Source organism: Hemicordylus capensis, chromosome 3, assembly GCF_027244095.1.
Source record: "Hemicordylus capensis ecotype Gifberg chromosome 3, rHemCap1.1.pri, whole genome shotgun sequence".
NCBI lineage: Eukaryota > Metazoa > Chordata > Lepidosauria > Squamata > Cordylidae > Hemicordylus > Hemicordylus capensis.
In genome coordinates this window covers 350,861,191-350,875,966 of record NC_069659.1, presented here as the reverse complement: position 1 = coordinate 350,875,966, position 14,776 = coordinate 350,861,191, and the positions used below count along the sequence as shown (strand labels likewise).

Genomic DNA, 14,776 nt, shown 5'->3' with positions numbered 1-14,776 from the left:
GCAGCCCAGGCAGGGTTAGGCTGGTCATTAGAACAGCCTCACTGTTTTACTCTTGTAGCCTTTGTAACCTTTTATAGATTTTATAGCTTTTTCTCGATCTAGATTTATAGATTCTAGTTTTACAGCTTTATGCCACTATCCTTTACAGCTCACAGTTTCTAGGCACAGAGCCTACTGCTTTTAATGTCGCAGCTTTTAATTTCGCAGCTTTTAGGTCCCCTTTTACCTTATGCTGGTCAAAGACCGAAATAAAGCTGTTGATTGACTATACTAGCCCTTGAGAATAACTCACACCATAAGACCAACATGGGAAACCAAAGGAGGCTGAGTTGGCTCATGGACTATGTTACTGTACCTTGTTGTGGTAGTGACCAGATTTAACTTTTGTTTCTCTTGTAGCTCTATGAAATGTTCCCACGGCTCATGAAATATCTCCCAGGACCTCACAAGAAGGCATTGTCCTCCAGGGAGATGGTGCTGTCATTTGCAAAGAGGGAAACAGAGAAGCATAAGAAGCATCGGACACAGCATGGGCCACTGGATTTCATTGATTTCTATCTTTCTCAAATGAAGGCAGTAAGTGTGTCTGTTTTGTATTTGCTCTTCCAAGGAATCATTAACATGCCCTGATGTAACAGTAACATCTGTAGGGCCACCTGCTGGATTTCCTAGACCTTGTATGATATTTCCATTCATCTTCCCCTGCCATCCCCTGTGCCTACAGCATTTCCTTCATATTATTGTCAGCCACTAAAGTGTACTATAATCTTTGCATAACCATGCTTGTTGAAATAACTGGCACAAGACCGATCTTTTCACAACCATGACTGGGAGTTTGATACAGCAGCTAATTTCCTGGTCACCATAATTCCTTCTACTAAATTGACTGCCTGCATGCTCTCAGTTCTTTGGACACGAGAACAAAGGACTTTTGCCTCCTGCTGTGCACCCTGGCTGAGCCTTTTATAATGCTAGTGATGTGCTGTGATTGGCCATGTGATTCACAATATGAATCTGGCATTGCTGATTGGCTGGCATTGCTGCTTATCTGGACGGCATCCCCAGCAGTGTTGCACAAGAGGACAGTTGTGCAGTAGGGGTGTGCACAAAACCATCTGGCCTGTTTTGTTTCGAGTTTGAACCGGACCAGAACCACACTGGGCCAGTTTGGTTTTGGCCCCTTTCGAACCCTGCCCCGGTTTGGTTTGGTTTGGTTTGGGGGGGGGGCAGTTTCGAACATTTTTTTTAAAAAAAACTCTTTCTTTTTTAACTTACCCCCTCTGGGGGGGCTTCTCCAAGGTGGTGGGGGTGGGGTCTGTGGAGGTTCCCCCTCCCCCCCACCAGCCTTCCTTTTTAAAAAAATCACCCAATTCAGGTGTCTTTGGCCTTTTCCAGGTATATTCCTCAGTATAGCAGCCATTTTGGAGGCCACTGCACCTGCGCAGTGGGACTCTGCATGGCCTGGGTCATGACACTGAGGGAGGCAGCATGACGAAGTCCTTCAGAGAGGGCGTTCCAAAGCTGAGGGGCCACAAGCGAAAAGGCCCTCAAGTTAAATATTTTAAGTCAGGATGTCTCAAACCTGGGTCCCCAGATGTTGTTGGACTACAAATCCCATCATCCCCCGCCACAGTGGCCTTTGGCCAATGATGGGAGTTGTAGTCCAATGACATCTGGAGAGCCAAGTTTGAGAAACCCCCTGCTGAGTGAATTAATTACTGAAGAGAAGAGACGCTGCTGCTGATGTTGCAAAGACTGGCTCGTGGGCCCAATCCACCCTCCTTTCTAGACAACACAGAATCTCCTTTGTGTCTATGTGGGGATGAGAAGGAGAATGCCATCCAGGGAGATTCAGTCAGGGGCCCAATCCTGACCTGCCAGATAGGGGAGACGCTTCTGTAGCAGGCCAGTTGGTGTCCACCATCCTGAGGGGCTCTGCTCCACCTGGCTCATTTGCTTGCTCTGAGTGTTGGTCAGAGGTGTCTGCATCATTGGCTACTCTGGCTGGGGTTGATAGGAGTTGTAGCCAACAACCAGCTGGAGGGCTGAAGTTGTGCAGTCTTGATATAGACCACGGAGAGCTTAGAGGGCCCACATCTGCTTTCATCATTAGTGCTGGATGTACTTGTTAAAGGGCAGGCAAATATCCTTTCTGCATTAAGACTGCAGAGTGCTGAGAGCAGTGATGGGCCCTTAACTGAAGGTGATTCTATTTACATCTGACTATGACCCCGGACGTCCACAAGCTGGCTGTCTCTGATTGCTAAGCAAGTACTCTGTGCTCAAACTGATGCAAAGGTTTATGAAATAGAGCCTTAGTTCTTAGGTGCTTTCATGAAAGAGCAGAAGCTCTTTCATTTCGGCTGGATATCTTTCTGCAATAAGTGAAGAACAAATGTCTTGGCATGTTGGAGAGGGTAGCTGCCTTGAATCGAATCGACTCTGTCATGGCCCCAAGTATTGATTTGTTTGGACTAACAGATTTATTGCACAAGTATAGGTGAGGGAAATCCTGGCTTGGCAACAGTACGTATGAAAAGGATCTAGGTGTCTTAGTAGATTACAAGTAGAGCATGAGCCACCAGTGTGATACATTAACTTTAAAAGCTAATGATAGATATAGATAGATAAACTTTATTGCGGTCTTTGACCAGTACATAAAAAGCTAATGCGACACTGGACTGCATTAACAGAGGCATAGTGCCCAGATCACAAGAAGGAATAGTTCCACTCTATTCTGCATTGGTCAGACCTCACTTGGGATATAGTTCTGGATGCCCCATTTTAAGAACATAAGAACAGGCATGCTGGATTAGGCCCAAGGCCCATCCAGTCCAGCATCCTGTTTCACACAGTAGCCCATCAGATGCCCCTGAGAAGCCACACAGGCAAGAGGTGAGAGTATGCCTTCTCTCTTGCTTCTGCTCCCCTGCAACTGGTATTTAGAGTCATCTTGCCTCTGAGATTGGAGGTGGGCTATAGCCACCAGACTAATAACCATTGATAGTCATGTCCTCCATGAATTTAGAGAGAAACATCTGTCCAGATAAAGCATTATGTCCAGCCGTTCAACCCATTTCCAGTATTTATAAGAAGGGCATTGATAAACTGGGATGGGATCAAAAGAGGGCAACAAAGATGGTTAGGAGTCTGGAAACCTAGTCCTGTGAGGAGCTGGGTATGCTTAACCTGGAGAAGAGAAGACTAAATGGGCAGATATGTTAGGAATATCTGAAGGGCTATAACACAGAAGGAGGAACAGACCTTGTCTATTGCTTCTGTGGGCAGGACTAAAACTAATGGGTTAAAATTACACAGAAGCAGATTCAGGCTAGACTTTGGGAGGAATGTCCTAACTGTAAGAGCTGCTGGGTAGTGTGACAGATTGTCTTGCACAGTGGTCAGCTCTCCTTCACTAGAGGTGTTTACAGAGACTGGATGGCCATCTGTCAGGGATGCTGCAGCCATTTCCTGCACTGAGCATGTTCATAGGATCATAGGAAGCTGCCATATACTGAGTCAGACAATTGGTTCCTCTAGCTCAGTATTGTCTACACCAGGGATTCTCAGTGTTGGGTCCTCAGATGATATTGGACTTCAATCCCATAATCCCCAACCAAAGACCACTGGGACTGGGGATTATGGGAATTGAAGTCCAATAACATCTGGGGACCCAACGTTGAGAATCCCTGGTCTACACTGACTGGCAGCAGCTCTCCAAGGTTTCAGGCAGGAGTCTCTCCCAGCCCTACCTGGAGATGCCAGAGATTGAACCTGGGTCCTTCATCATGCAAAGCAGATGCTCTAACACTGAGCTAGAGCCTAAAAGACCTTCAAGGTTTCTTCTAACTCTTAAATTCTAGGATTCTATTATTCTTCCCTCTAGCTCAGCCTGGGGGAAGTTTCATGTAGGCTACCTGGATTTCATACTAGCACCTCATTCAGGTTAGCAGCCATCACTTGACCACAGATATATGTCTAGGTAGGCCTATAAGATGCCCACCTGCAAAGGATGCAAAGTTTCAGAAAGGAATAAGATCTCCAGGCAAGTGGAACCTCTATCTCTTTCTTCAACTAAGGATGTGGGAGTGAATGCACCCCTAGCAGAAGAGCCTCAGTGACCCACATGGGATTTGCAGGGTGGCTATAGCCCCATAATCTCACATGAGTGGGAAGAAGGGAGTTCAGAAAGAGCTTCTGCCTTTTTCTTATGGTGTTTTCCTATGAATGTTTATGATGCAGGGGGCATGTCAGAGAGATACTGATTATTCCTGTTTCAATGCCAGAGTGGGATTACAGAGTCTGCCCATTACTGTGCAAAGAGATGTTTGCAGGCTCATCGGTGAAACAAATGATTTCATGCTGGGATGGTGCAGGGACGGGGAGGTACAAGAAGTGTTGAAGGACAGCCTCTAATGTATTCTAAATGATATTTCATGTTTCCTCTTGTCAACAGAAAAGCAAGGGTGACCCCAACACTATGTACAATGACCAAAACTTGGCTCAGTGTGTTCTTGACCTCTTTATCTCAGGGACGGAATCAACCGCCACCACTCTTCAGTGGGGACTGCTCCTCATGGCAACCTATCCCGATATCCAAGGTGAGAGAGACTTGTGAAACGGGAGCAAGAGCCCCTCTTGATTCCTGTAGGGGAGAACTTAACTCTAGGCACTGCTGCAGCCTTCCCTGCCATCTGCACTCTTCCAGAAGAGGAAATGCAAAAGAGGAGAAGAGGGTCCTGGGGACCCTCTATCTGGATCGCCTCCCCAGCACTCACTTCTCTTGCAGGTAGCAGCACTTAGAATGCAGAGCATGTATGGAAGGGAAACAGGAAGAGAATTTCTTGGAAGGGAGCAGATGCAACTGGGCTCCTTCCCAACTTTGGGCCCCGCACTAGAAGTTCTTCTGTTTCCCCACTCCTCTTCAGTCTTGTTTTTGAGAAAAACTATTGCATTGGCAGATGACTTAAGGATAATGGCTGACAATGGAGTGGACAAGGAAGAGCAAATGATGTGACACAAGAGTAAGCCCATGAGCTTACTAGTGTGTAACATCATTTGCACAATTTACATACATGCAACGCTACTGGGTTGACGTGTCCTTGTGCTGTATGTCAGCTAGTGAATGTGCAACTCTGGACTCTTCCTAAGCACAAAGTCAGCAGTCAAAAATTGAAGGCTGGAATAAAGAGGTGCAAAACTGGTTCTTTGTCATAACAAGGTGTACCTGTCCAGAATAACATGGGTGTGACAGGACTCCTGCATCCAATCTGCCCTTGAATTGTTCTTGTTTGAAAAGAAAGAATAGCTGACAAGTGAACAGAAGGGTCACTTGTCAGCTCTTCTCTCCATTCAAACAAAAAGACGCGGCTCACCAATGCAAACCCCTGTTGCGCGCGTCCTGTCGTTATGACAGCTGATGTTTTACTTTTCTCTGAGCCCATAAGTAGAATTTTAGGATTCTATGCATGGGCAATAGTCTGAAGTATCAAAGTGATGAGGGAGGGAAAGAAGAATGGTTCATGCCCTGCAAAGGGACAAGACAAGGGTTGCCTCCCAAGAGATGTGGAAGAACATAAGATCAGCCCTGCTGGATCAGGTCCAAGGCCTATCTAGTCCAGCATCCTTTTTGGTTCTTCTGAGAAGCCCACAGCCATGAACAAGAGGTGAGGGTATTTCCACTCTCCTGCTTTTGCTCCCCTGCAACTGGTATTGGGAGGCATCATGCCTCTGAGCCTGTAGGTAGCCCATAGCCATCAAGACTAGTAAAGTAAGTAAAGAGTGTTGTCAAGTCAATTTCGATTCCTGGCGCCCACAGAGCCCTGTGATTTTCTTTTGGTAGAATACAGGAGGGGTTTACCATTGCCTCCTCCCGCACAGTATGAGAAGATGCCTTTCAGCATCTTCCTATATCGCTGCTGCCTGATATAGTACCAGTGGGGATTTGAACCGGCAACCTTCTGCTTGTTAGTCAAGCATTTCTCCACTGCGCCATTAGGCTACTATCAAGACAAGTCGCCATTGACAAACCTGTTTTCCATGAATTTGTCTAAACTCTGCTTAAAGCCCTTTAATGGCTGGGATGTGAGCCCTTACCACATCTCAGGGCAGGGAATTCCATAGATTAATTATGTCTATGTGGAAAAATACTTCCTTTTGCCAATCCTAAATTTCCTGGCCATTGGTTTCATGGCGTGACCTCTGGTTCTAATGTTGTGATTGATGGAGAAAAATTTTTTGGGGTTGTTACCCCCATAAGGGCAACCCAATATCCCAACAAGGGAAGTTAGGAGAATGAGGCCCTCACAACTGAACTGCAGTTAAACACCATTTATGTAACTTCTATTGATTGCTTCAAGGTATATAAGCTTAGTTGTGGCACAGATTACACATTCATACTCACAAACACACTACAATTGGGCAGTGAGACCAGAGACAGTGTGATGGGACGGAGGAGTGAGATTGCACACAGAGGGTCCCAATGTTGCAGATGGAGACTCCTCAGTATTCATCCTTGTTGCTGGTCTTTTCTACCTTCATCCTGGGCCTCGTCCTATGCCCTTTGGAGTTTGGCCAGGTCATGGAGTCCTTGCATCATGATCTGACCATGTATTCACGGAGGCCTCCAATTGGTTCCTTAGGCCTCACCCACAAGGTTGAATGTCCCCTTCTTGTCAACATGGCAATAGTAGATCAGCAACATTCCCAGGACTTGAAATAGCACGTTTTCCACACCGACCTTGTTCCTAATCTCACTTATCTTCATCAGGCAGCTACCTCCATCCAAAGCCTTCAGCTGCTTGTCCCTATACATGCCTCCCTGCCACTGCATGCATTTTGTTTTCCACATAACTTTGGAAAAGCTATAAGTAGCTACCAAGTTCTACTTGCAAAATTGCATGTACATATTCTGCCATGCTTATCCTATATAATTATAATCATTGTATATTCAATCCTTTAAGTATGTATGTTCAGTCCTTTAGTAAATATAGATTTATATGGTATATTGTAGCACTAGCCTTCTCAGCTGTGGCCCCTCAAATCTGAAATGCCATGCTCCCCCACTCAGTGTTTTTAAGAAACAACTGAAGACTCATCTTTTTAGAGAGGCTATTATAATATATTACCCACTTTTTAAAAAAATCTGGGAGGTTTCTTTTTCATTGACAACTGTCAGACGCCCAGGGGATAAGGTGGGCTCCTAGCCCATCTTGAACTCCAGGATGACTGGAGCAACCCCCAAAGGTCAGCCTCAGGAACAGCCAAGGGAGGAGGTTAGCTTGTCACCAGAGTCCTCGTCCTCGTCCTCCTCCTCCTGGTTAGCCAGTTCCCTCTCCTGGAGAACTCCTGGCTCCCATACTCAGAAGCAGCTCCTCATCATCAGCTTCCTTGTCTTTAAATACCCCACTGCAGAGCTGACAGGGCTTCAAACCTACTTCCCTGTCACCTTCCTGACCTTGCTTCCTGTTTCCTGCCCTGTCCAACCTAGCTGTCTCCCTAGAGCTGTTTCCTGCATCTCTCCTTGCCTTGCCCTCTCAACCCTACTGGGATCCGACCAGCCTGGGCCCTTCTCATCCCTACTGCCCCCTGAAGGGAACGAAAGAGGAGGGATGCCACACCCTTCTCCAGACTCCATAGGGCCACCCAAGCAACTAAGTAACATGGCATCCTGACAATAACTTCTAATTTCAATTATTAAAACCTGTTTTAATTGTGGTTTTAGCCTCATTTTAATTTTTTTTAACCTTATTCATTTTCTATCCTATATTGTATCTATTTTATTAATGTTGTAAGCTGCTCTGAGCAGTAGTGCACTGAAGGGTGGGATACTACTACTACTACTACTACTACTAATAATAATAATAATAATAATACAAAAATAACAAAATGCAAAGATCTACAAATTGAAATTGAAAGGCTGTGGCAGAAAAAGACCAAAATAATTCCAGTGGTAATTGGTGCCCTGGGTGCAGTCCCAAAAGACCTTGAAGAGTACCTCAACACCATAGGGGCCACAGAAATCGCCATCAGCCAATTACAAAAAGCAGCTTTACTGGGAACAGCCTATATTCTGCAACGATATCTATAACAATTGACAATAAAATCCAGCCATCCCAGGTCCTTGGGAAGGACTCGATGTCTGGATAAAACAAACCAGTCAATAACACCTGTCTGACTGTGTAAATAAATAATAATAATAATTACCACTGGGATTATTTTGATCTTTTTCTGCCACAGCCTTTCAATTACAAAGATCTACAAATTGAAATTGAAAGGCTGTGGCAGAAAAAGACCAAAATAATCCCAGTGGTAATTGGCGCCCTGGGTGCAGTTCCAAAAGACCTTGGAGAGCACCTCAGCACCACAGGGGCCACAGAAATTACCATCAGCCAATTAAAAAAAGCAACTTTACTGGGAACAGCCTATATTCTGCGACTATATCTATAACAACAGCAACAACATTGACAATAAAATTCAGCCATCCCAGGTGCTTGGGAACGACTCGATGTCTGGATAAAACAAACCAGTCAATAACACCTGTCTGACTGTGTAAATAAATAAATAATAATAATATCCACTCTCTCCTCACCATGCATAATTTTATAGACTTCTATCATCTTTCCCATTTGTCACCTTTTTTCTAAACTAAAACCCCCCAGATGCTGTAGCCTTGCCTCATAAGGAAGGTGCTCCAAACTCCCAGTCATCTTGATTGCCCTCTTCTGCACCTTTTTCCAGTTCTATAATATCCTTTTTGAGATGTGGTGACCAGAACTCCCGTCTGCTGAGTTAAATGAAATGGTGTGGGGGGAGGTGAATCAGAAATACAGCATTTGGGGTGTGTGTGTATGTGCACACACAAATGTGTGTGTTTGTGTGTGTGTGTGTGCACAAATATATCATACCCTGGCTCAAACAGGATAAGGCCACTTCATTCTTAATTCTGCACACCAGAGGATCCTTTGTAGAGCACCCACAATAAAATGCATGAACATCTGCACGGAAATTATGTCCGTAAATATAACCATATTTTAAAACTTTACTTGGGACCACGGAGTCTCCCTTAAATCGTCAGTTTTCTTCACCCTGCCCTTAAATCTCAACTGTTAGGTTTCTTTAATGGCACTGTATGCAATAAATGTCTCCAGGTGATTGCTCAGCTTTCCTGTGATAAATGCTGTGTCCAAAATAAGTTCCCATTTCCACAATTTCCCTCAGGCAAAGTCCAGAACGAGATGGAAGATGTTTTGGGCTCCACTCACTCAATCCATTATCAAGACTGGAAGAAACTCTCCTACACCAGTGCTGTGATTCATGAGATCCAGCGTGCCAAATATGCCTTCTTATTCAAGATCATCAGTTGTTGTGCAAAGGATGTCAACGTCTTTGGTTTTCTCATTCCCAAGGTATAGAAGATGAATATGGCTGCACTCCTAAGAGCAAGGAGCACCAAAGGGTGCCACTGTAAGAAATGTAAAGTGGCTTCCTGTGCGGAGCACAACAAAAAGCCCTTCCCCACTTCCCCTCAAGAGGTATCATATTGCACAGGGCCCAGGGCAGGGGTAGGCTGTTGTTGAACTACAACTCCCCTCATCTCCTCATCAGTGCTTCAGTAATGAGGAACTCGTAACACTAAGGAACTCGTAACACTGGGCTTTTCTCCCCTGCTTTCATCAATGATCATAGGCTCACTGAACAGGAAAAAATGAGGATGTAATATGAAAGAGTCAGTGATGTGTTTTTAACATATTCTTGTTGAGGAGGAGTTACAGTAAGAACATAAGGACAGCCCTGCTGGATCAGGCCCAAGGAACAGCTTCCTATTTCCCACAGTGGCCCACCAGATGCCTCTGAGAAGCCCACTGGCAAGAGCTGAGGGCATGCCCTCTCTCCTGCAGTTGCTCTTCTGCAACTGGTATTTGGAGGCATCTTTTATTTTAGGATGGAAGTGGCCTATAGCCAACAGATATAGCCATTGACAGACCCCTCCTCCATGAAGCTGTCCAATCCCCTTTGAAGACATCCAAGCTAGTGGGCACCCCCACATCCTGTGGCAGAGAATTCTATAGATTAATTATGCAGAGTGTGCAAAAGTACTTTCTTTTGTTGGTCCTAAATTTCCTGGCCTTCAGTTTCATGGGATGACCCCTGGTTCTGCTGTAGTGAGAGAGGGAGAAAAATGTCACTCTCTCTACTCCATGCATAATTTTATACACCTCTATCATGTCTCCCTGTACAGTCACCTCTTTTCCAAACGAAAAAGCTCTGTAAAAGATGCTGTAGCCTCGCCTCATAAGGAAGGTGCTTCAGGCCCCTAATCATCTTGCTTGCCCTCTTCTGTACTTTTTCCAGTTCTACAATGTTCTTCTTAAGATATGGTGACCGGAACTGTGCACAGTACTCCAAATGTGGCCACACCATAGATTTGTATAAGGGCATTATAATATTAGCGGTGTATTTTCATTCCCCTTCCTAATGATCCCTAGCATGGAGTCTTCTTTTTTCACAGCTGCAGCACAGTGAGTCGACACTTTCAGGAAGCTGTCCACCATGGCCCCAAGATCCCTCTCCTGGTCAGTCTCCAACAGCTCAGACCCATCAGCATATATGTGAACTTGGGTTTCTTTGCCCCAATATGCATCACTTTACACTTGCTTACATTGAACCACATTTGCTATTTTGTCACCCACTCACCCAGTTTGGCGAGATCCTTTTGGAGCCCCTACAGTCTCTTTCAGATTTCACTACCTTAAATAGTTTAGTGTCATCTGCAAATTTGGCCACTTCACTGCTTACCTCAACTTAGTAGATCATACCAGTGTCTATAGGCGTGTACATGTTGGTCATATTCAGCTTCTTCAAAACTCTTCTCAATCTTCCTTCCTTCTGCTCTGGTGCAATTCTCCTCAGGGCAGATCACAAAAACAAAATACTCATAAAACAATATAAAATGAATAGAATTCAGTTAACAACAAGCCTCAATTAAAACCAGATTTACACCTTAAAGGCCTACTCGAAAAAGAATAAAAACCAAGAAGCTTTTTATTTTTATAGTTTAATGCAGTTTGCACAAAATTAAAAGGGACAGAATTATCAGGCTATACAAGGGTTCAAAAGCACAAATTAAGCATTTATTAAAGAGCAAACATATGAATCTTCAGCTGCAGAAGGTAAAGCATGTATATGCTTTATGTGTCCCTCACTGTCCCAGGACTAAAGTGAAATGTGCTGCTCTATTTCTGAGTCAATTCTTTCTTCCTTGCAGGGAACCTTTCTTAACCCAGATCTGCACTCTTTTCTTCTTGACCCCAAGCGATGGGAAACACCTGAAAAATTCAACCCAAATCATTTTTTGAACAAGGATGGACATTTTGTAGCTATGGAGGAATTGCTGCTGTTCAGTGCAGGTAATTGCATAAATGACTTACAGTTATGTTCCCTAGCTCGTGTAAGATTTTCATTTTCAAAGAATAAAGGAATCTTTGCTCCATTTAGTGTGGGCTTTGGAGAGAATGACCATTTGACAGTAGTCACCAAATTGCCTAACTCTCATATCATCCTCCAATATTGTATGCTACTTTGCTGCTGAAACAATCAAATGGCAAATTAAGGTGGCTTCCATTTTCAGCTTTGAGAGACTGAGAAGATTGTTTATTTTCCCTATAAGAGACCACACAGCTCTTATACCAAGTCCAACCAGTGGTTTCATACTGTCCACTCTGACTGCCAACAGGTTCACAAGGTCTCAGGTAGAAGCCATTACTTACCACATCACTTAAGATCCTAGTAAGTGGAGATGCCAGGGATGACACCTGGGACATTCAGCATGGAAAGCTAAGATCCCTCCCCTTTCAAACTGGAATAACACATTTCAGCAAGCCTCTCAGCATTGGGAGCAAAACAAGCGTAAAGCGTAGCCCAGCCCCAAACTTCCCCTGTCTGTACTAGACCAGTGTTTTCCAAATCTTGTGCTGCGAGACACTGGCCAGTGTGCCATGCTGACTCATGCTGAGTCAGCTCCAAAAGTGGAGAGTTTAAACTTTCTGCATTTGGAGCTGACTTTGAATCTTGAGTATGTTTCCCAGACTACAGGAAACACCTATATTGGGCAGCAGCGATTTAGGAAGATGCATGAGAGATGGCAATGGTAAACCCCTCTTGTTTACCTCTGTGGTCGCCAGGAGTCGACACCAACTCGACGGCACACTTTACCTTTACCTCCATTATGCACTGGGAAGGACAGTCAGAAAATCTGGAGGGAGGAGTATTTCCTCTGCAGAACATTGCTGGCAGGGTGCCCCTGAAGGAACAATATTAAATTCACTGTTAGCATGAGGTTTCTCATCTCTAGCTTTTTTTCTGTGGTGGTGCATTTTTATTCTCCATGTTCTTTAACCTATATTTTGTTACGCCCTCCCTAGCAGGTTTTCTGGACACCAGCACTATTCTCATTAAGGCCAAGACTGTCCTCTTTCCCGAAGCTTTTCCTAAGCATTGGGAGCATGGCTTATATTTTCCGAATATGTTCTGCTGATCTTTAATTTGTGCCGCCATTCTTTTAGTTTGTTTGTTTTAAAGTTATTTATTGTGTATATTGTTTAAAGTTCTACTGGAAGTTGCATCATGCATTTTTATACATGGAAAGTTCAGGCAAACATGTTAAAAAATACATTAAACTAGAGATAAAAGCCTGATAGGGAAAACACAGCGTGGTCTGTTCTTTATTTAGAAGAATTATGCAGATCTCAGCTCTCAGAACATCTAACTGTGGATGAGTACTTCTTGAAACTGCAGATATTAGGGGTCAGATACTGGTGGCCCCTGAGCCAAAGCTAAGACCTGAATGGCATCAGCCTAGAGTGTTAAAAGGGAGGTATTAAGGGTAGAGTGGTTGTAGCAGTGGGAATTTCTGTGGGTGCCATTTTGGGAGGCAGGAACCTTAGCCCAGCAGCCCAACCTTTTTCTGAGTCAGAAAATTAGTTGCTGACTGTGATATGTGTCCACAGGAAAAACAGCTTATTACTCACCTTCTCCCTTTCCCTTTTTTCTTCTGCAGGGGATCATGAGTGTCTGGAAGAGCAGGTGACACAGATTGAGCTCTTCATCTTCTTCACCAGCCTCCTGAGGGCGTTCACTTTCCAGCTGCCAGAGAGAGAGAAAGAATTCAAGGAAGAGCCTGCAATAGGGTTGACAACTTATCCCCATTCTTATCAGTTATGTGCTATTCCCCGCTTCAGAGCATCATAAAAATAATTGGAGTGGCTTATTTATTTCTATCCGTTTCTTCCACATTCCATTCCACATGATCCAATGATCTTCTCTGATTTGCTCAGATTCACTTTGTCAGAATTTGAAGAGGGTCTCTGATGTGATGCCAAATCAAACATGATCACCTGACAAACAGGATTCTTCCTAGTTTGCCATTTATACCACCAGTGCCTAATACTGAAATACTGCAATATATACAACTCAGTGCATCTGAAAGACAAAAAAGGAGCCTATTTGCTCAATACATACAATCTAATGCAATCTTGTCACCTGGCAAATTCACAGTCTCTGAAGGAATGCATCTCCAGACATTTTGAACTTCATCCATCAGCCTGTCCTGAAGCTGTATCTCCAAACATGTAAGTCTTTGAATTGTTTGGAAGAAATAAAACTAGTTAAAAACCCTGCTGGAATGCTGTTGTTAATCTGAATGACATTTCCTGAGGCTTTGGTGTTCAGAAATATCTGATTGAAGGCGAAAGTAAAGATTAACCCTAGGAGGGAGAATGGCCACCCAAGAGAACCGTTTATAGTTAAAACAAGATAAAGTAACTGCCTGTAGAAGAGTAAAGCCACGAACTATTTGAGTAATATTTCAAGAATGTACCACAGCCAAGGAAAAAAGATTCCTGAACACAGATTTGTGAACCTCCCTGAGCTATTCTGTAAGGACGGTCTAGAAATCGAACAAACAAACAAATAAATAAATAAATAAATAAATAAATAATAATTAATAGTTTCTTCCTTCCTTTATTTGGAACTTGTAAGAACATTGGTTGTAAAACAATAGGGGTGTGCATGGAACTGGCATGGGCGGTTCAGTTTGAGTTTGAGCCCAACTCGAACTGAGCTGCCCAGTCCGTCAGCTGGTTCGTTAGAACCGGCGGTGTTTCAAGCTGTCGAACTGGGTCGAACCAGTTCGACCTGGTTCAAATGTCCTGCTTGTAAAGAGGAATCTGGTAAGGTACGGGGGAGCGCAGCACTGGTACGGCCAAGAGGGGCTGCTGTTGTGGAGCCACCACCACAGCCATCGCAGCTGCGAGAGCTGCTAAGGTGCCTTCTCACCCACCCCCTTGAACCCATTTTTACATAGGCAATCCCCCTTTGCTTGTAAAGGGAAATCCGTATGAACTGTTTGCCTGACCACACTCACATATGTCCAATCCTGTACGAGCGTGCATGTGGTGGATGGCCCATTGCATACATCTGCCCCAATTGCCAGTCATGTGACCACAGGAGTTTTGTGGCCCATCACCTCTGGTATCACTTGTATGGCTAGCTGCTCCAAACAGAATCCAAGCAACCTTTTGCTGCCACAACATCTACTGGTGGCACTGGAACTGCCAGGACCATGGGGAGCAATCAAGCTGAGCATGCCTCCAGAGAGGTCTGAGTGAAGCTCTGGAAAGACATGGAGACCGGTGTATTTGTGGAACTGTGGACAAGTGAGGGGACGCAGGCTCAAATGCGAAACCAATTATGCAACGATAATTTGATCTCTAACCAA

The 14,776-nt window shown here is 44.4% G+C and overlaps 1 protein-coding gene and 1 long non-coding RNA gene across 2 annotated transcripts in view; one reads left to right on the top strand and one right to left on the bottom strand.

Moving 5' to 3' along the window:
* The window catches only part of LOC128350409 (cytochrome P450 2J5-like), a 35,841-nt gene extending 22,167 nt beyond the window's left edge, over positions 1-13,674 (top strand). The window contains exons 5-9 of the mRNA XM_053308678.1: positions 400-576; positions 4,457-4,601; positions 9,220-9,407; positions 11,267-11,408; positions 13,058-13,674. Of these exons, the coding sequence (XP_053164653.1) occupies positions 400-576; positions 4,457-4,601; positions 9,220-9,407; positions 11,267-11,408; positions 13,058-13,248 (843 nt within the window). The 3' untranslated portion in view covers positions 13,249-13,674. The remainder of the gene's footprint in view (positions 1-399; positions 577-4,456; positions 4,602-9,219; positions 9,408-11,266; positions 11,409-13,057) is intronic.
* On the bottom strand, positions 11,053-13,278 carry LOC128350410 (uncharacterized). The gene is made up of 3 exons (XR_008319313.1): positions 13,029-13,278; positions 12,168-12,301; positions 11,053-11,327 (listed from the first exon to the last, which is right to left on the bottom strand). It is a non-coding gene; the product is annotated as an uncharacterized LOC128350410 (long non-coding RNA).
* Positions 13,675-14,776: the final 1,102 nt, after the last annotated feature.